Source organism: Monodelphis domestica, chromosome 1, assembly GCF_027887165.1.
Source record: "Monodelphis domestica isolate mMonDom1 chromosome 1, mMonDom1.pri, whole genome shotgun sequence".
NCBI lineage: Eukaryota > Metazoa > Chordata > Mammalia > Didelphimorphia > Didelphidae > Monodelphis > Monodelphis domestica.
In genome coordinates this window covers 274,610,385-274,630,496 of record NC_077227.1, presented here as the reverse complement: position 1 = coordinate 274,630,496, position 20,112 = coordinate 274,610,385, and the positions used below count along the sequence as shown (strand labels likewise).

General features: G+C 37.0%; 1 protein-coding gene across 3 annotated transcripts in view; it reads left to right on the top strand.

Annotated features, from left to right (window-relative positions):
• Positions 1–20,112, top strand: part of ESR2 (estrogen receptor 2) — a 103,819-nt gene that overhangs the window by 42,324 nt on the left and 41,383 nt on the right. For all 3 annotated transcript variants that reach the window (XM_001377800.4, XM_007472992.2, XM_056810874.1), the window contains one exon: positions 2,557–2,856. In XM_001377800.4, the coding sequence (XP_001377837.1) occupies positions 2,557–2,856 (300 nt within the window). The remainder of the gene's footprint in view (positions 1–2,556; positions 2,857–20,112) is intronic.

The following is a 20,112-nucleotide window of genomic DNA, read 5'->3' as shown; positions in this document are numbered from 1 at the left end:
CTATACTTCTAGAATAAAACACAAACAATTCAGTCAGGCACTTAGAACTCTCTGCAATCTAACTCCAAAGTATCCTTTCAGCCTCATTTCACATTTCTCCCTTTCACCCACTCTACTTTCTAGCCAAACTCACCAGCCAGATTTTCCCTGAACTCTTGCCAATGGGACCTGGAGTCAGGCAGCTCTAAGCTGATCCCAGGAAGGTGCTTAGCTTCTGCCTCAGTTTCCTTCATCTATAAAATAGTGCTTATGAGTTGTTGTGAGGATAAAATATCGGTAAAGCTCTTTGAAAACTGAATGTAGTATATAAATGCTAGCTATTGTTTTTTATCTGAATATAATTATCTCTGAACATAAACATAGAATTATGTGCCTAGAATTCACTGCCCCCCAACCCTGCTTTAAGAATGGGTATCTAGGAATCACAGAAGATAGAGTGCTGGGCCTCTCTTATTTATACTTTTCTCTCTTTTTTAAATCCTTACCTTCTGTCTTAGAATTGGTACTAAGTATTATTTCTAAGGCAAATGAACAGTAAGGGCTAGGCAATTGGAGTTAAGTGACTTGCTCAGAGTCACACAGCTAGGAAGTGTCTGAGGCCAGATTTGAACTCAGGATCTCCTGTCCTCATGTCTGGCTGTCTATCCACTGAGCCATCTAGCTGCCCTGAGACTTTATACTTTTCTTTTTTTTTCTTAAAAAAAACAAACAAACAACAAACTCTTAGCTTCTGTCTTAGAATCAATACTGTGTATTGGATCCAAGAAAGAAGAGCAGTAAGGACCAGGTGATGGGGATTAAATGACTTGCCCAGGGTCACAGAGCTAGAAAGTGTCAGATTTAAACCCAGGACCTCCCATCTCTAGGCCTGGCTCTCTACCCACTGAGCTACCTAGCTGCTCCCCAATGTGTTATACTTTTCAAAGTACTTTCTCCATTTTTTGTACTTAGAGTTCTAAATTTATCTTTCCAAGATGATGCTCTTCAGAACTTTGTCCTCTGGAACCTTTTTATCTTTCTTAGTATAAGTGCATTTTTAGTTGAACTCTTCTCTATTCTGTCACTGATTCCCACTTAGGTTGGATTATTTACCTCTTGGTTCTCAACACCACATAATACAGATTTGCTCCTTTACCTGCCTTTTGGCCTTCTCACAACTGTTTGTTCTTAGGCGTGACTCTGATTCCATTAAAAACTAGCTAGCTTTAATCTAGACTCTGGAAGGAGTATCATAGGTCATAGATTTAGACCTGGAAGGAACTTTATAGATCATATTGACCAACCCCCTCATTTTGCTGATGATCTAACTAAGGTCAAAAGAGATTAAGGGACTTCCTTAAGGTCACACGAGTAGAAAGTGTGGATTTGTTCTTTGATTCCAATTTTAGAAAAAGTTAAGAAGGGGAGGGAAAAAATACACCAGAGAAAAAATGGGGAAGAAGCAGGGGGAATATATAATTTTCATATAATTGGAGTGAATGAGAATACAGAGGAGAACACAAAGAGAGAACCTCATTCTTATCTGAGCTGGGTAAAGGAGAGTTGAACACAAACACAGAGCTTGAAGCATGTAGGTGGTACGGTGGCTGGAGCTCTGGGTCTGGAGTTAGGAAGATTAAAGTGCAATGATCTTAGATCCTTCCTAGTTGTATGTCCCTGGGCAAGTCACTTAACCCTGTTTGCCTCAGTTTCCTCAACTGTAAAATGAGGATAATAATAGCACCTACCTCTCAGGGTTGTGGTGAGGATCAAAGGAGATAATAATTGTAAAGTTCTTTGCACCATATCTGGTATATAGTAAGATCCATGTAAATGCTAGCTATTGTTATTATTATTAAACTCAACAAGGAATAGGTGGAAAAGGGGAGAGAGGAGATGGGAGGACAGAATTGAGGAAGGAATAATCTCTCATTCCTATCCCATCTTGCCAAAGTTTTAAAAATAAAATGATCCTTCCAACCTCCCTAGCTCTGATTTATCCCCAATTTTAAACTAATACAAACCTCTATTGGGAGTAGAGAGTCGAGAGACCTGGAACAGAGAAAAACAAGAAAGGAAGCTCCCAAAGGAGAGAGCAAGGTGGAGAGAACTTAGATAATAAGACCAGCATAAGACTCCATTTATGTTAAAATAGCAAGTTCTTCCTGCTTCTTCCCCATTCCTTCTCTGGTATATTTTCCCCCTTCCTTTTTCTTACCTCCTTGAAAAGTTGTAACAGAACAAAATAGTTAATAGTCACAAGCAAAACAATTTAAATTCTAGAGACTGAATTACCATGTAAATTATATAGAGATATGATATTATAACATATATGGATAATATTACATTAAATAGTATATGTGTAATAATATGCATATTAGAGAACAATGATTTTCAGTATATATACTATTCTATGCATAAATGTTTATTATGTATTTTGTTTTACATGTATAATATGATTCATTTTTCCAGACAACTGACTTCTGTCTCACCAACCTGGGGGCACAGGAAATGCTAAGGATTGGCAGGAGAAATAGAGAGAACACAAATAATATTTCCCTTTCTCCCCACCCTTAGGTTCCCGGAGAGAACGTTGTGGGTATCGAGTTATCCGAAGGCAGAGGAACACAGATGAGCAAATGACTTGTCTTAGCAAAGCAAAGAAAAACAGTGAAAATGTAACTCGAGTGAAAGAGCTGCTGATGAATGTGCTGAGCCCTGAGCAGTTTGTGCTATCTCTACTGGAAGCAGAACCACCTAATGTATTTGTGAGTCGCCCCAACAAGCCATTTACCGAAGCTTCCATGATGATGTCATTGACCAAGCTTGCTGACAAGGAATTGGTTCACATGATTGGATGGGCCAAGAAAATTCCTGGTAGGAGTTTTGGGGTCTTAATTTTGTCATTGGTTTGTAGGTCTGTTGAGACTTTCAGGACACATTCTATAGTCATTGCAAACCTGAGTCAAATATGAATATATTCATTTTTATTCAGAAGTAGGCAAAGAAAACGGCTAGCATGGTCCTGTTGGAGGAGTCTAAAATGTCATAGACCCATTATTGTTCAGTCTTATGTGGTTGAATGCCATCTGTGCCCCTGGAACTAGGTGGCATGCCAGCAGCATTGATACCATATAGAGAGCCAGCCTCAGAACTAGGAGATATGGGTTCAGATACCACCCCTGACACATATAGGTTGTATGACTTTAGGCAAACCTAGCAATGATCCAGGTAGCTCTCATAGACTATAAATTACAGATCAGGTATCCAACACAGGTAAAGGGAATTTCCTATTTGAGAGTTCTCTATAGCAATGAAAGGGCATATATTGTAGGGAATTCCCTATATCAGAGACTCAGTCCAAAAAATTGCCTTTACTAGTCTTAATATAACCTTCAAATGCTAAAGTAAAAAAAAATAAACCAGGTTTTATGTGAAATGTTAAAAAAATTCTTTGTGAAAAATTTTTTGAGAACAAATTCATTTGAATAAACTTTTTTATACAAACCCACTTAGAGATAATCACCAAACAAAAGGCATGCCATTCATAATGTTTGAATATTTCAGAGATGCCAATGACTATTATTTATCTTAATGTATATTCAAGATAATAGGAACAGAGAAATAGAACTAAAACCTGGGAATATCAGGGTAAAGGGAAGAAGATTTTGTTTTGTTTTGTTTTGTTTTTTAGGATGAGAAAGATCTGAGCATGGTTACAGGGAAATGGGAAAGAGCTAACAGAGAGGGAGAAGATTCTCTTTAAATATTTTGAATTTATGTTGCTGGTAACTTGGGAGAAAGTATGGTCACATTGGACTTAGAATCAGTAAGGCTGGATTCCAGATGAGGAAACCAAGGCAAATAAGTTATGGGACCATCAGTCTTTTACTGTTTTTGAGCCTACTTCTTCCATTGTAAAATACCTCATAGAACTGTCTTCCCAGTTTCTTCTTGGTGAATGGCCAAAAGTAGTTAAATTTCCCAGGAGTAGGGGATACCCCATAGTAAGCAACCACCATCTCCAGAGGTATTTCTAGAAGTACTAGCAAAAGCATAAAGACCAATCTGGACTCATTTTCCTCCATTTTGAGGTCATCATATTTCAATCTTGCAATATCATACTAATTGTTTTGGGTTGAGCCTAATAACTCAGGAAAGGGATACAGTACACCACTCAGCAGTTAACAAAAGGAGATTCATTTAGTTATGGCAAGAGGATGTTTAACAAGGATAGACACTGAGGACATCTCAAATTGATTCATTTGAGGAAGGCTCTCTTGCCTGAGTTGCATTGGGATCTACCAACTGAACCTCAATGAGCCCCTGGAGTTTCCTCATGACTGTTCTGTACTTAGATAACTAGAAAGTGCTATTATCAATAATCTGAGCCTTTAGTTCCCTGAACCAACCACGTCTCTAGGATGACTTCGGTTCCTTTTAGGGAAAAAATTAACCTAACTTGCATGGGGACAGGGGTTAGGATATCATTCCTAATATGTAAGAACACTTAAGGTTATAGCTGGAAGGACAACAAACAGATGAAAAATGGAAAAATACTTTAGTAGTCTTGTAACACATTTCTTCTCCATCAATGATAGGGGAATGTCTGCATTTATACATTAACGATAAGGAAAAAAGAATAGGAGGGCTAGGACAATAACAGTACTAGGCCAATTATATTCAGAAGTTTTGAGCTTTAGGAAAAATCCAGTCAATAAAATATCAGTAGCAGCAACTATGTGGCTGTTTGGTTAGAGAATCAGACCAGGAAATGTGAGATTCTGGGCTCAAATATGACTTCAGACACACTCAGACACTGTGACCCTGGGCAAGTCACTTAAATCCCATTGCTAGTCTTTATTGCTCTTCTGTCTTAGAACCAATAGTTAGTATCAATTCTAAGGCAGAAGATAAGGGTTTAAAAAAAGTTTTCTTTTTTTATAAGCTACTGATTCCATATGTTTCCCTTTTCCATTTCTTTTTCCTTTTTCATCTCTCTATAACATCTTTATGAGAAAAAATTGTACACTTGCAGGGAAATCCTTGATAAAAGTATGAGAAGGGAATGGGCTAGCCTTTATTTAATTTATTTATTTTTAAAATGTATTTAATTAGTTGTTTTAGAATATTTTTCCATGGTTACAATATTCATGTTCTCTCCCTCCTCTTCATCACCCTCTCCTGTAACTGATGTGTAATTCCACTGGGTTTTTACATGTGTCCTTGATCAAAACCTATTTTCATGTTGTTGATGTTTGCATTAGGGTGATTATTTAGGGACTACATCCCCAATCCTATCCTCATCAACCCATGTGATCAAGCAGTTGTTTTTCTTCTGTGTTTCTACTCCCACAGTTCTTTCTCAATGTAGATAGTGTTCTTTCTCATAAGTCCCTCTGAATAATTCTGTATCATTGCATTGCTTCTAGTAGAGAAATCCATTACATTCGATTGTGCCACAGTGTTATCAGTCTCTGTGTCCAATGTTATCCTGGTTATGCTCCTTTTACTTTGTATCAATTCCTAGAGGTCATTCCAGTTCACATGGAATTCCTCCAGTTTATTATTCCTTTGAGTATAATAGTATTCCATCACCAACATATACCACAATTTGTTCAGACATTCCCCAATCGGAGGGCATCCCCTCATTTTCCAATTTTTTAGGGCTAATCTTTAAAAATGTATAGAAGACCATTTATTTAGTCACATAATTGACTGAAAGATGCAGAGAATATAAGAGCAAAATGCATCTTTTGGTTAATTTATTTTTCACCATCTGTATAATAGTCTAATAGACGATAAAGCATAAAAAAACAGTAGCAGAGTAACTACTAGTGCCAGGTACATTTCTATCTTAACCCTATCAAATATGAAAATGAGAGCCAAATTATAATAATAGTAGTAGTAATAATAATAAGCTAACTTTTACATAGGATTTTATGGTTTACCAAATCTTGTCATTTATTGTTTTGTATCAGTCTCTATTTTTATGTATATATATTGCTCATATCAAAAGATTATCATTAGTTACTTTGTAAAAAGTACATGTACATATATATTCACATATGCTATATGCATACATATACTTATATATACACATGTAGATACATATATGTCAGATTTGAACTCAAGTCTTCTGAATTATGCTCTTGCACCAACTAACTATTGCACCAACTAACTGCCTCTAATTAGCAATAAACCTTGTAGTTAGATTTAAAGGATGTAGGATTTGGTGACAGCTAGGTGATTCAAGTGGATTGAGAGCCAAGCCAAGAGATGGGAGGTTCTAGATTCAAATCTGGCCTCAGATACTTCCTAGTTATGTCACCCTAGTAGTAGTAGCATCATTTGCAAATTGTTTAGTAAATGTTTCTTTACAAATTTGACAGGAGAGTCTGAGAATCTATAATTATTTATTTTAAAAGTCTTTTTAAACTCTTACCTTCCTTCTTAGAATCAATACTGTGTATTGGCTCCAAGGCAGAAGAGCAGTGAGGCCAGGCAATGGAAGTTAAGAGATTTGCCCAAGGTCACATAGCTAGGAAGTGTCTGAGGTCAAATTTAAACCCAGGACTTTCCCTCTCTAGGCCTGGCTCTCAATCCATCCCTCTATGATTGTTTAGTTTGGATGTACTTTGGTCTCATACAGATTATTGATAAAATCATAGTTTTAAGTTCAAAAGCAAACATAAAGATTCTTTTATCTGATATTTTCATGTAACAAATGAGTAAACTGACACTCAGACTTGCCCAAGGACACTGAGTTAGTACAGCTGGGATTTAAATCCAGTGGCCTGGGGCAGCTGGGTAGCACAATGGGTAGAGTGCCAGTTGTAGAGTCTGGAGGACCTGGCCTCCAGTGTGTGAACACTTCCTAAGTGAATGACCCCAGGAAACTCACTTAATCCCAATTCCTTTGCCTTTAATGCTTTTTCTCTCTTAGAATTGATACTAAGTCAGAGAATAGTTTTTGGAAAATTAACTGATCTGTCCACTCTCAATTCATTACTTTGAGGATGTTTTCTCCAAATTTAGTTTTGATCCTATCCTTTACAAAGAAATGTTTCTTCTGGGTATTCAAAAGCTTTGTTGTTACCCAGTGCTAATGCTAACATGAGTAAGTGCTTTAAATTTAAAATTTTGATTTTGGCTTTGGCATAGTACTAGCCATGGAGTCAAGAAATCTTGAGTTCAGTTCATGATCGGCATACCTGTTTGCTGATTTACAGGGTCAATCACTTGAGCTTTCATCATTTCTAAGGTGGAGGTAATACTGAAAGCATCTACCCCGCAGGATTGTTTGGGACCGTATAGGAAGTCATATCTGCAAAGTGCTTTGCAAACTTTAGAGGTCTGGACCAATGGATACCATTGCTAACATACTTTGGTCGTCAAGACTATAATGCATATTTCTTTTCCAATTTAATTTAATGTACTGGTTCTCGTCTCTGGTTTTAATGAAGCCAGTAACATTATATCTTGGTTAAGAACTGATACATCAACTAATCTCTGCCCTTTTGGCTATGGCCACTCACTCTATCCATTTAGCACGAAACCCACTTATACCTTTTTATCCTTCATTCTTAGTCATGCTTATATTTTTTGTCTGCTTCATCATGCTAGTGACTCATACTGAGATATTAAAATGCCTCTGATTTTTTAAAAATGTGGATTGCTTTCTAGTGACATCTCTCCCATCCTTTGTCTGGTTGATTTTTTTTAACCCAAGTACTCAACTTTTCTTCACCTGGAAATATAGCTAGATATTTCCTAAACATAGAGAAAATAATTAATTCCATTAAGAAGATTAAAATAAGTTGATGTAAAAATGCCTTGATTCATAATATATTCTCTGTGGGTTTGCAACAGGCAATTAAAAAGAAATCCTCGAGAGCAAATTTCACTCACTTAGTGGATGAGGACATCTTGGTCAGTCAGTACCTATGGGTGGTAAGCTGGATTTGTAACCAAACAGGAAGAGAAGGTTGTGTTTGATTACATTTAGGATATTCCACAGTGTTTTTAATGATCCTAAGTTGCTTGAGGCTAAAAAAGTGAATTTCTCTAAATCCAGTCTTCTTCCTGGTGATGCTATATGGTTATGAATCATGTAAAACTCAGAATTATAATTATGACTCACCCAGAGAACATGGTGGGTACAATCCATTACTAACAATGTCTTGCATATGAGAAGTGGTATAAAAGACATCATCAAGGATATGTCTGACTGGAAAGGAAGTGGGCAAGTCATTTAATAAGAGGGAGGGAGAAAAGATGGGTAATTCAGTACCATTGTGGTAACCAACTAGCAAATATTTATTTTTTATTTGAAAATGTTTATTTAATTAATTTAGAATATTTTCCCATGGTTACAAGATTCATGTTCTTTCCCTCCTCTCCTCCTAGCCCCTTCCTGTACCCAACGAGCAATTCCCCTGGGTTTTTTTTTTTTACATTTGTCATTGATCAAGACCTATTTACATATTAGTGATATTTGCACTAGGGTTATAGAGTCTATATCCCCAATTCTATCCCCATTGACCCACGTAATCAAGCAATTGTTTTACTTCTGTGTTTCCACTTCCACAGTTCTTTCTCTGAATGTGAGTAGTATTCTTTCTCATAAATCCCTCTGAATTGTCCTGGATTATTGCATTGCAACTAGCAAGTATTTATTAAATGCTCACTCTGTGCTATGCACTATGCTAGGCACTGGTGGTACAAATACTTGAGGGCTCAAGGAGCTTATATTCTATTGGGAAAAACATGTAAATAAATGAATAAATACAAATTATATACAAGGTAAAAGAAAACCCATCTTGGGTGAGGTGGGGGGGGGAGATTATAGCAATTTGGGAATGAGGAATTGAGATATGTCTTATAGGATATAGCCCTTGAACTGAGCCTTCAAGGAAAATAGGGAATTCTAAAAGGTGAGTGGGGAGGGGATGCATTCCTGGTATTGGAGGGAATTCATACAAGACATAAGATCATACAATGATTCCTATTTGGGAGAGAAAAGGTAGTTTATGGGGGAAAATGGCAGATGGTTCAAACTGGGTTTTTTAAAATTCATTTTATTTTATTTATGAATTTATAAATATTTATAAATAAATAAAACTTATTTATTTTAAATATTTTTTTAAAAATTCTTACATTCTATTTGAGTAACAATACTAAGACAGAAGGGCAAGGGCTAGACAAACTGGGTTAAGTGACTTACCCTGCATTACATAGCTAGGAAATATTCCAATTCAGATTTGAACCCAGGTCCTTCCATCTCCAGGCCTAATGCTCTCCAATGTGCCACTTGCCCTTCTGGCTAGAATATTCTATGTGTAAAAGATAATAATAATTAATAATTAATATGCAATGAGCTTGGAAAAGTGGTCTGTAGCCAGATCATAAATGTTCTTGAATGTTTAACCAAAGAATTTATACTTTTCACAGTGTCTGGTATGTAGTAGGGGCTTCATAATTACTAGTTGATTGACTGATCTTGGAGGCAAAAGAGAGTAAATAGAGCTGGGGAGTTATATGGTCAAATCTGTGCTTTAGGAATGTCATTTTGAAAACTGTATAAAGGGTGGTTAGAAAAGGGAGACAACTGGAGGCAGGGGACCAATTAGGCTACTTCCATTGTCAAGGGAAGATGGGTTGAGGACTTGAACTGAGTTGGCATATGAGTGAATACAGGATGTAATGTAGTGATAAAACCAATAAGACCTTGAAGATAAGTGAATATCAGGGGTGAAGGAAGGGAAATATCAAAGGATAACTCCAAGACTGAGGATAACTCTGTGACTGCAAGGAGGCTGGCATCAACAGAAATAGGGAAGTTGGAAAACTGTTGACCCCGTATCCTAAAAGAAATAAGGCTTCCAGCATATCAAATAGACCCCCATGGAGAATTTCTAGAAAGACACAGCCCCAAATTGTACAGAATGAGCAAGTATAGATGGTCCATGATCTCTGCAAATGGATGCACATTCATGACATTATAGATTCATTGATGTATAGTTAAATTTAAATTTTCTGCATTTTTATTTAAACAAAAAGAAAATCCCAGACAGGGAATTATCAGCATCTAAAGAAAAATTCAGAAGAAAGAATAAGTAAAGTGTTGGGTTTTGTTTTTTTTTTGAGGGGTGGGGAGAGATTTCATTTAAAAGCAGAACAGGATTCCCATTTCCCTTTGTAGAAAAGTTTTAAGATCTGACAGATTAATCTTTAACAGTGGTACAATGAGCAGCAGCTAAACTTATTCCAATTTGTGAAAATGCCTCTTACAATTGGAGAAGGGAACCTGTATTCTCTTACAAGTACTCATCTGGCTACTTTAACTAGAGGTGAAAAGAAATGGTTTCTTTCTGTTTTCTTCCCCATGCATGGGAAAAATAGCATTTGTCAGAGGTATAAAGAAAAATGCCAAGGTTTCCACAGATTCCCTCTGGGAATTTTTTCTTTAAAATGTTATTTTTGTCCATTTGAAACTACTTATTCATTTTTGAACCATTCTTGCATGATTTTCCTTGAATACAAACTGATGAAATGGACTTTTATACTTTTCTCCTATTGTTGGATTGTTATCACTGGGGTCTGATCAGTTACAGTCACAACAGTCATAGAGGAAACCTTAATTTAAAGAAAAGGTTTTTTTTTCTTTTTATTCTTAAGGTAAGAGAAAAAGTGAGAGCAATGGAGGCAAAACAGGTAGCATCTTTTATTAGTCCGAAATAAAAGTTTTTGTCAAAACTGTTTCTTTCTCTGGGTGTGTATTTTGACCATTAATAAGAGTAATTTATACTTGTATGGATTTTTTTGTTTTGTTTTTTGAAATACTTTCATAGGTGCCAACTCACTGGATTGTAACAATCCTGTGAGATTGTATAGAAAGGTGTTCTTATTGCTACTTTGAAGGGATAGGAGGTGAAGACAGGCAGTCAAGAGATTTGGCAAAGGTCACATTGTTGACAGGTGACAGAAACTGCCTTTCCCTCTCTCCTTGTCTCCAGTTCCACAGCCATCCTCTTTGCCTATGTTAATTCAATGTCTCAGCATTGTTCAAAGCCTATTTACATGTTATTTGTATTTGTAGTAGAGTGATCTTTTAATACCAAAACCCTAATCATATCCCCATCAAACCATATGATCAATCATATGTTTTTCTTCTGTGTTTCTACTCCCACAGTTCTTTCTCTGAATGTGGATAGTGTTCTTTCTCATAGATCCCTCCAAGTTGTTCAGCATCACTGCATTGCCACTAATGGAGAAGTCCATTACATTTGATTGTACCACAGTGTATCAGTCTCTGTGTACAATGTTCTCCTGATTCTGTTCCTTTCACTATGAATCAATTCCTGGAGGTCTGTTCACATGGAATTCTTCCAGTTTATTATTCCTTTTAGCACAATAGTATTCTATCGCCAACATATACCACAATTTGTTCAGCCATTCCTCAATTGAAGGGCATCCCTTCATTTTCCAATTTTTTGCTACCACAAAGAGCAAAGCTATGAATATTCTTGTACATGTCTTTTTTCTTATTATCTCTTTGGGGTACAAACCCAGCAGTGCTATGGCTGGATCAAAGGGCAGACAGTCTTTTAGCGCCCTTTGGGTATAGTTCCAAATTGCCCTCCAGAATGGTTAGATCAGTTCACAACTTCACAAGCAATGTATTAATGTCCTGACTTTGCCACATCCCCTCCAGCATTCATTACTTTTCTTTGCTTGTCATGTTAGCCAATCTGTTAGGTGTGAGGTGATACCTCAGAGTTGTTTTGATTTGCATTAATCTCTAATTATAAGAGATTTAGAACACTTTTTTTCATGTTCTTATTTATAGTTTTGATTTCTTCATGTAAAAACTGCCTATTCATGTCCCTTGACCATTTGTCAGTTGGGGAATGATGATTTTTTTAAAATTTCACTTAGTTCCCTATATATTTGGTAAATTAAACCTTTGTCAGGGAGTTTTGTTATAAAAATGCTCTCCTAGTTTGTTGCTTTCCTTCTAATTTTGGTTATTGGTTTTGTTTGTTCAAAAACCTTTTTAATTTGATATAATCAAAGTCATTCATTTTGCATTTTGTAGTGTTCTCTATCTCTTGCTTGGTCTTAAATTCCTTCCTTTCCCACTGATCTGACAGGTATACTAATCCATGTTCACCTGATTTATTTATGATTTCATTCTTTATATTTAAGTCATTTACCCATTTGGAAGTTCTCTTGGTATAGGGTGTAAGATGTTGATCTAAACCCAATTTTTCCCATGCCATTTCCCAATTTTCCCAACAGTTTTTGTCAAATAGTGAGTTCTTGTCCCAAAAGCTGAGATCTTTGGGTTTATCAAACACTATCTTGCTGAGGTCATTTACCCCTAGTCTATTCCATTGATCCATCCTTCCATCTCTTAGCCAGTACCATAGTGTTTTGATGACCACTTTTTTATAGTACGATTTAACATTTAGTACTGCTAGGCCCCCATCCTTCACCTTGATTACATTCTTTTCCATTTCCTCCATGACTCTGGTTCTACATTCATTTCTTTTTTCTCATTCATTTTCAATCTCTTCCTTTCTCCAGGTTCCTTATCTTCCTCTAGGTTTCTGTAATTATCCTTGCCCTAGGACCTTCTCCTACTTTCTGGTTTACACAGGAATAAGAACCTGACACATTTTTCTAGGCATCTATTGCCCCAGCCCCAGGGCCTTCTTGAGCACTCCTGAACTCAAACACCAGCCCTAGCTCAAGATTTTGACTTTCAACCTTTCCAGGGTCCTCTTCAACTATTAGCAGCTGCTTGCCCAGTGGATAGAACATTGGACCTGGCATCAGGAAGACTGAGTTCAAATCCAGTTTCAGACATTTATTAGTTATCTAACTTTGGGCAAGTCACCTCAGTTTCCTTAACTATAAAATGGGGATAATAATAGCACTTACCGCTTAGGGTTGTTATGAAGATCAAATGAGATAGTATTTGTCAGAAGTCCTTAGCACAGAATCTGTAATATATAGTAGGCATTATATAAATGCTCATCTCCTTCCTCTTCTGCCTTCCTTACCCCCAGTCCTGGCCAGCGTTAGAGGTCTGTGAGGGAACAAGAATTTGCACTCCACTTTCTGGCTTCTAGGGCTCTCAGGTGTCAGCCTCCCCTACAATAAGATCTTTGCTACCTTCTACCACCTGGGGAATGGCACTTCCTGATGAGGCTCCCATGACTCCTCTCTCCTACCTGCTATAAGGTAGAACTCTAGGACATCACAAATATCACCATCTACCAAGAAGCTGGACCTCAAGGGAAGACTTTGAGTAGGTCCCTGCAAGCAAATGATACTCTATCCACATTCCCTGGTTAATGGTTAGCATGCTCATTCTGAGCCCCTGGCTACTGATATCATTCCCACCTGGTCCTCCTTTACTGCCATTCACTCATCCTCCAAATATAGTCATCCTTTTCACTGGGACCTCTTCAATGACTGCTTCATAATTAATATCCTCTTCTCTCTCTCTGTCTCTCTCTGTCTGTCTCTCTCTCTCTGTCTGTCTCTCTCTGTCTGTCTCTGTCTGTCTGTCTGTCTGTCTGTCTGTCTGTCTGTCTGTCTGTCTCTCTCTCTCTCTCTCTCTCTCTCTCTCTCTCTCTCTCTCTCTCTCTCTCTCTCTCTCTCTCTTCCCCCTCTCCTCTTTCTGCTTCCATATCTTTCTCTGTCTCTCAAAGGATGGTTTTTATTTACAAAGTCATTTCACTCTTCTTAAAAAAATAAAAGTTACAATGACCATTTAAAGTGGAAATGCTTTCTTTGACTTTTGTATTCCACACAAAAAGCAACTAAAGTTAGCATTAAGATGATTTTTTTTCAGTTATTTGCCCATTTTTACTTTTTACCCAGAGTCTTTTACCCTCACTTGCTGACACTCACCTTCTCCTTCACTAAAAAAGGGGGGGCAGGTATTTTTGGAAAGCTCCTCCTTTCCCCCCCCCTTTGTATTATTTAGATAATCTTTTCCCACTATATTCTCCTTTACTCTGATCTCAGATAAAGAGGTGGACTTTCTCCTTGCCAAGACCAACTCCTTTAAACTCTCCTATCTTTTCCAGTGATTGCTTCCCTTATCATCTTGACTCATCAGTCTCTCCCTAGCTAGTGCTGCCTATACTCACACCTCCTGTAGATTCTTATATATATGAGAATATATACAAATACATATATGTATACCTGCATGTCAGCAATGATAACATATACATTAATATGGCTACAATGTATATATATAGGTATGTGTGTGCACACACATGTGCAACTCAAACCTAATGTGTCCAGAGTAAAGCTCATTGTCTTTCCCCCAATATCCTTTCTTTTTCTGAACTTCTCTATTACTGTTGAGGGTACAATCATCCTACCATTCACCTAGGCTTGGAATGTTGGTATCACCCTCAGTTCCTTACTCTTGATCAATCTGCTGCTAAATCTCATTTTTTTAAATTCTCATGAGTCTTATATGGCCCCTACCCTTCACTCACACCGCCATTACCCTAGGCTCTTATCACCTCTTGCCTTGGCTATTGCAATAGATTTCCATTTTGTCTTCCTGTCTCAAGTTTCTCCTCCCACCAGTCTTTACTGGTCTTAGTGGTCAAAGTGATTTTCCTAAAGAATGTGTGCCCATGTCAACCTTTATTCAATAAAGTCCTGTCTTCTTATTACCTCCAGGATCAAATGTAAAGTCCTCAGTTTGTCATTTAATATTCTTAATATTTTGGCCTTTTCCTACTTTTCAAATATTCTTATATTTTACTTCCTTTCTCATCATCTATGATCTGGTTAGACTGGCCTATTTACCATTCCTATCAAGTAACACTATCCTCCATCTCTCTGTCTTCAAGTCTTGGAAGTATCTATTCCTTCTGATTAAGATGCTCTTACTCCTTGCTTCTGCTTCCTAGTTTCCTTGAGACTTCTTCAAAGTCTCAGCTAAAATCCTGCCTCACACAAGAAGCCTTTCTTGATTCTGCCAGGTACTAATCTCTTTTGAGATTATTTTCCACTTTGTGCATTTCTTGCACATACCCAGATACTTAAATGTTGTTTCACCATTAAAATGTGAGTTTCTTGGGAAGAGGTTTCATATCTAAACTATGTAAAGAATTTTGTCATTTTGTGAACTATTCCCCAACTGATGAATAAAAAAAGAGATAATAGAGTTTTTAGATAAAAAAAATCTAAGCTATATATAATCTTATGAAAAAATTCTCTAAATTGATTAGAGAAAACAAATGAAAACAACTCTGAGGTGTCATCTCACAACTACCAAATTGGCTAAAATGACAAATGTTGGAGATGTTGAATAATGAGAACACTAATACATTGTTGGTGGAACTGTGAACTGATCCAACCATTTTGAAGAATAATATGGAATTATGCCCCCAAAGTTATAAAACTGTATATCTTTTGACCCAGCAATACCTCTATTAGGTTTATTTCCTAAGATGATTAGGAAAAAAGAAGAAGAACCTATTTAAAACATTTATAGCAGTTCTCTTTGTGGTGAACTGGAAATCAAGGGGAAACCCATCAATTGGGGAATGTCTAAACAAGTTGTGGCATATGATTGTGGTGGAATACCACTGTACCATAAGAAATGAAGACCAGATTTAATTTTTTAAAAAACATGGAAAGACCTACCTGAAATTATGAAGAGTATAATAATCAAAACCAAGAAAACATTATATATAGCAACAGAAATATTATTTGAAGAATGACTTGCTTATGTCCACCTCCAGAGAAAGAACTTATAAGTAGAAATAAGTAAACATAATTTTAAATATACATACATCTTTTTGTCAAATGATGCCTTTTCTAGTATAGGAAGGGAGAGAGGGAAACAAAAAATTTTAAATTAAAAAATACATAAACAAAATATAAGCTCCTTTAATATTGTGTTTTTTACTTTTCTTGTATACAAGTAATTGGCAATATCTGATACATAGTTAAGTACTTCAATGCTTTAAAAAATCCTTATTTCCATCGTAGAATCAATACTGCGTGTGTTGGTTCTGAGGCAGAAGAGCAATAAGGGCTAGGCATTGGGGGTTAAGTGACTTGCACAGGGTTCCCATATCTAGGAAGTGTCTGAGGCCAGTTTTGAACCCAGGACCTCCCATCTCTAGGTTTGGCTCTTAATCCACTGAGCCACTTAGCTGTCCTCCTAAATGTTTTTTGATTGATTATTCACACAGCCTCTGCTTAAAGACCTGTAAGGTTGGGCAAACCACAGTGGAGCCCATTCTACCCTTGGACAAAGACATAATTGTTAGTATTTTTTCCCTATTTGTTCTTTCCATGGTAGAATGAAGTCCTTCCTTTTTTGTATTTTCCATTATTATCATTCCACTTACATCAGCCATGGTCCTATTGAGGCACCCAGGTGATGCCTGGGATAAAGCACTGGAATTGGAGTTGAAGACCTGAGTTCAAATCCAGCCTTAAGACATGTATTAGCTGTGTGACCTTGGGTAAATCACTTACCCTCTGTTTGCCCTAGTTTCCTTAATTGTAAAATGAGGATAATAACAGCACCTACTTCAAAGTTATTGAGAAGATCAAATGAAATGATATTTGTAAAGTAATAATAATAGTGAACACTCATTTAGCATTTACTATGTGCCAGGTACTACACTAAACACTTTACTGTTGTTATCCCATTCTCACAACAGTCTTGGGAAGCAATTACTATTATTATCCCCCATTTTACAAATAAGAAAACTGAGGCAAACAGAGGTCAAACTTGCCAGGGGTAACATACCTAGTAAATGTCTGAGGCCAGGATTTGAACTTGGGTCTTCCTACTTGCCACCCCTAAAGTGCTTAGCACATAGTAGGTGCTAAATGCTTATTCTCTTCCTTTCATTCCTTTTTGATCTTTTTGCCCCTAACATGGGTTTAAAAAATAAAATACTTTCTCTGGTCTTTAGTGTTCATCACCAACCTTAGTTCTTTCTGAGTTTTAGGTATTCCTGACCCCACTTTCAACAGTTCTGGGTCTCTCTTTTGTATTTGTCCTCAGGCCCAATTCCATTTGTGGTATCATTTTAAAATCTCAGTGCATCGGATTTCTTCCACATTCATTTATATACTGAGGATCAAATAAGAAAACATATATAAAGCTCTTTGCAAAACTTAAAGTGTTATATAAATGCCAGCTATTAATATTTGTTATCATCATTTTCATCACTCTATTTTTCTTCCAATTAGAATTCTTGTTATTTGTGTTGCTAGAATTTTGTTTAAAGACCACCTTATTCTTTCTGGTCTGACTTTCAGTGTAGCATTTACAATAGGATCTGACCCATCCCTTTTTCGAAATTTTTTGAAGTCTGCCATATGGAGAGATCATTTCATCGCAAGGTTTCTGTCACTTAAATTCAAAAGGTAATTTATCGTTTTTTGTTCAGAATCAGGTTGCCTCATCATTTCCTCCTTTTGAAAAATGATATTGTCATTATGAAAAGTCAAGAATTTACTAGTCACTTCACTATCCTTTTAGCTGAGAGGCTACCAGCAGATGTGTGGATAGTTGAAATTTGATCTCGGTGCTAGATTTACATTCTCTTTGCTTATAATTTGCTTCCTCATTCTGGCTCAGTATTCCATTGACCCTGAACCAAATGTTCTCGAGAACATTTGTTCCCTTTGGTTCATGGATTTCCTTACTTAAGTATATCCTTTTGGGTATTCACTGTTAAACCATTTAGATTTGTTCCTTTTAGCTATATTCCAGGTCTGAGTTTCATCTCACCGAGTTCAATTTTAGAGTTGGAACTTGGTAGCTATGTATTCTAACTCCTACCCTCCCCCAAATCCCTGCTATATAATAATCACTCAATGAGTGGTTCTCTTATTTCCTACTCATACTCCGTACATTGAGACAACAGGTTTCATTAGTGCTTAAGTCATGCCTAAATTCTCTATACTATCTAGCCAGAGATTTTTTCCATTCATTCTATTTCACTTTAAAGTGGGTTTTTTGTATTATCAAATTTTCAAGTATCCAGGGCGGGAAATGTCAATATTTTCCACAGACTCTATCATCTTTTGTAGAGAAGGAAGCAATCATCTTTTGTTGTTATGTCTAAGAAGGGTACCAGTGGGGGGCAGTTAGGTGGCTCGGTGGAGTGAGAGCTAGGCCTAAAGACAGGAGTTCAAGTCTGGCCTCAGACACTTCCTAGCTGTGTATCCCTGGTCACTTGGCCCACATTTTTTTGCCTTAGAATCAAATACACAGAACTGATTATAACTCAGAAGGCAAGGGTATAAAAAAAAGAGTAGTGGGTACCAGTCATCTTAGACTTAGCTTCCCAGTAAATAGTATATGAAAATCAGAAGGAACTGAATTTCTAAGATAGTTTTTAGTAATTATATTAATGTTGGGAAAGCAATAACACTGGAAGAAGGGAGAGCAAGGAAATATGGCAAGAATTCTTTGTGGTTGACACTCTGAGATTTCCATTTGCTGATTGGCTTTCCTTGAGTGTCTGGGTTTAGGTTCTCCTATTCTGAAAGTGTCTTTGGGAAACTCACACTTCAGACTGTATGACTGCTTGAATTCTTTAAAATGGAGAGAACTAGGGGGCAGCTGGGTAGCTTAGTGATGTGAGAGCCAGGACTAGAAATGGGACATCCTAGGTTCAAATATGGCCTGAGACACTTCCTAGCTGTGTGACCCTGAGCAAGTCACTTAACCCCCATTGCCTAGCCCTTACTGCTCTTCTGCCTTGGAACCAGTATATAGTATTGATTCTAAGGTAGAAGGTAAGGGTTTAAAAAAATCCCAGAAAGAACTGAAGAAATGAGAGGATAACTAACTCTCTTACAAAGATAATAACAACTGTTTTCTCGACAGCACCTTATGAATTCTTTTCTTTTTTCAGACATATCTATAAGGAAGGACCTTGCTTTACATGACCGATATGTTCCAAGATTCCTGGTATAATAGTGAACCCCATTACTTAATGAGTATTTCTTATCTGAACAAACCCTAGGCATTTTCTGACATTCCTTAGGCATATGAGAATCACCAGCATCACTATTTTTATACTCTGGGGCCATTATTAATAATTAAACAGTGTTAATGAAACAAAGAGATGCACTGCTCTGACATCATGATTTGTTACAAGCTAGAACTCTAGACAAAGCAGGAGTGAATGTTTGGAGCAAAACAACGTAATGGCCCACACTACTGCTTTTCAGGGCAGGAATGAGCATGACTGGGTAAGCTACGGAGACACATTACGCTGCTTGGGGAAATGAATGGTGGGGATTTAACATGTAATTATATTTTATGTACGTATTTTTCTGCCTTTATTTTTTTTTTTTGATTGCCAGTTGCATATACCTGAATTTGCGCGTGCTGAGTTCACATAAGACTAGGTCCTACTGTATCCCTGAATGAGAGTTTAAGAAGTCCTGAGACTTGGAGTGATTTCCTTTTTCTTTCCCCTTAATCCTGCTACTCCCAACATCACTTCACCCAATCACTAGCCAGATTGTGTCATTTCTCTTTCCAAAACTTCTTTTGAGATAGTATCTCATATGTTGTTTCTTTTCTATTCTGGGTGAATATTTTCCACACATCCTTCTCTGTAAGGCCAGACAGTTCATCTGGGAAATAGGCAGTCAGTATCTTTGTCAAGAGGTCCAAGAAGGCACCAGTCTCTCTCTTTGTCCCCTAGTAACCAATATATCAAAATCAGAAGAGTTTGAATTTCTAGGTCATCTCATATCACCTTGCCTGGATTATCATAATGATCCCCTTACTAGTTTCTTGTCTCTGATCTTTTCTTTCTCTAGTCCATTTACCTGAGTAATTGTTGTTGTTGTTCATTCAAGTCCAATTCTTCATAGCCTTATTATGGCATTTTCTTGGCAGAGTAATTTGCCATTTCTTTCTCCAGTGGATAAAGACAAACAGGGTTAAGCGACTTGTCCAGGGTCACACAGCTAGAAAATGCCTGAGGCTGAATTTGAACTCAGGTCTTCCTGACTCTTGATCCAGCAATCCATCTACTGAGCCTTTTAGCTGCCTCTTACCTGAAAAACGCATCATTTTCATTTAATTTTACCTCCTATGTA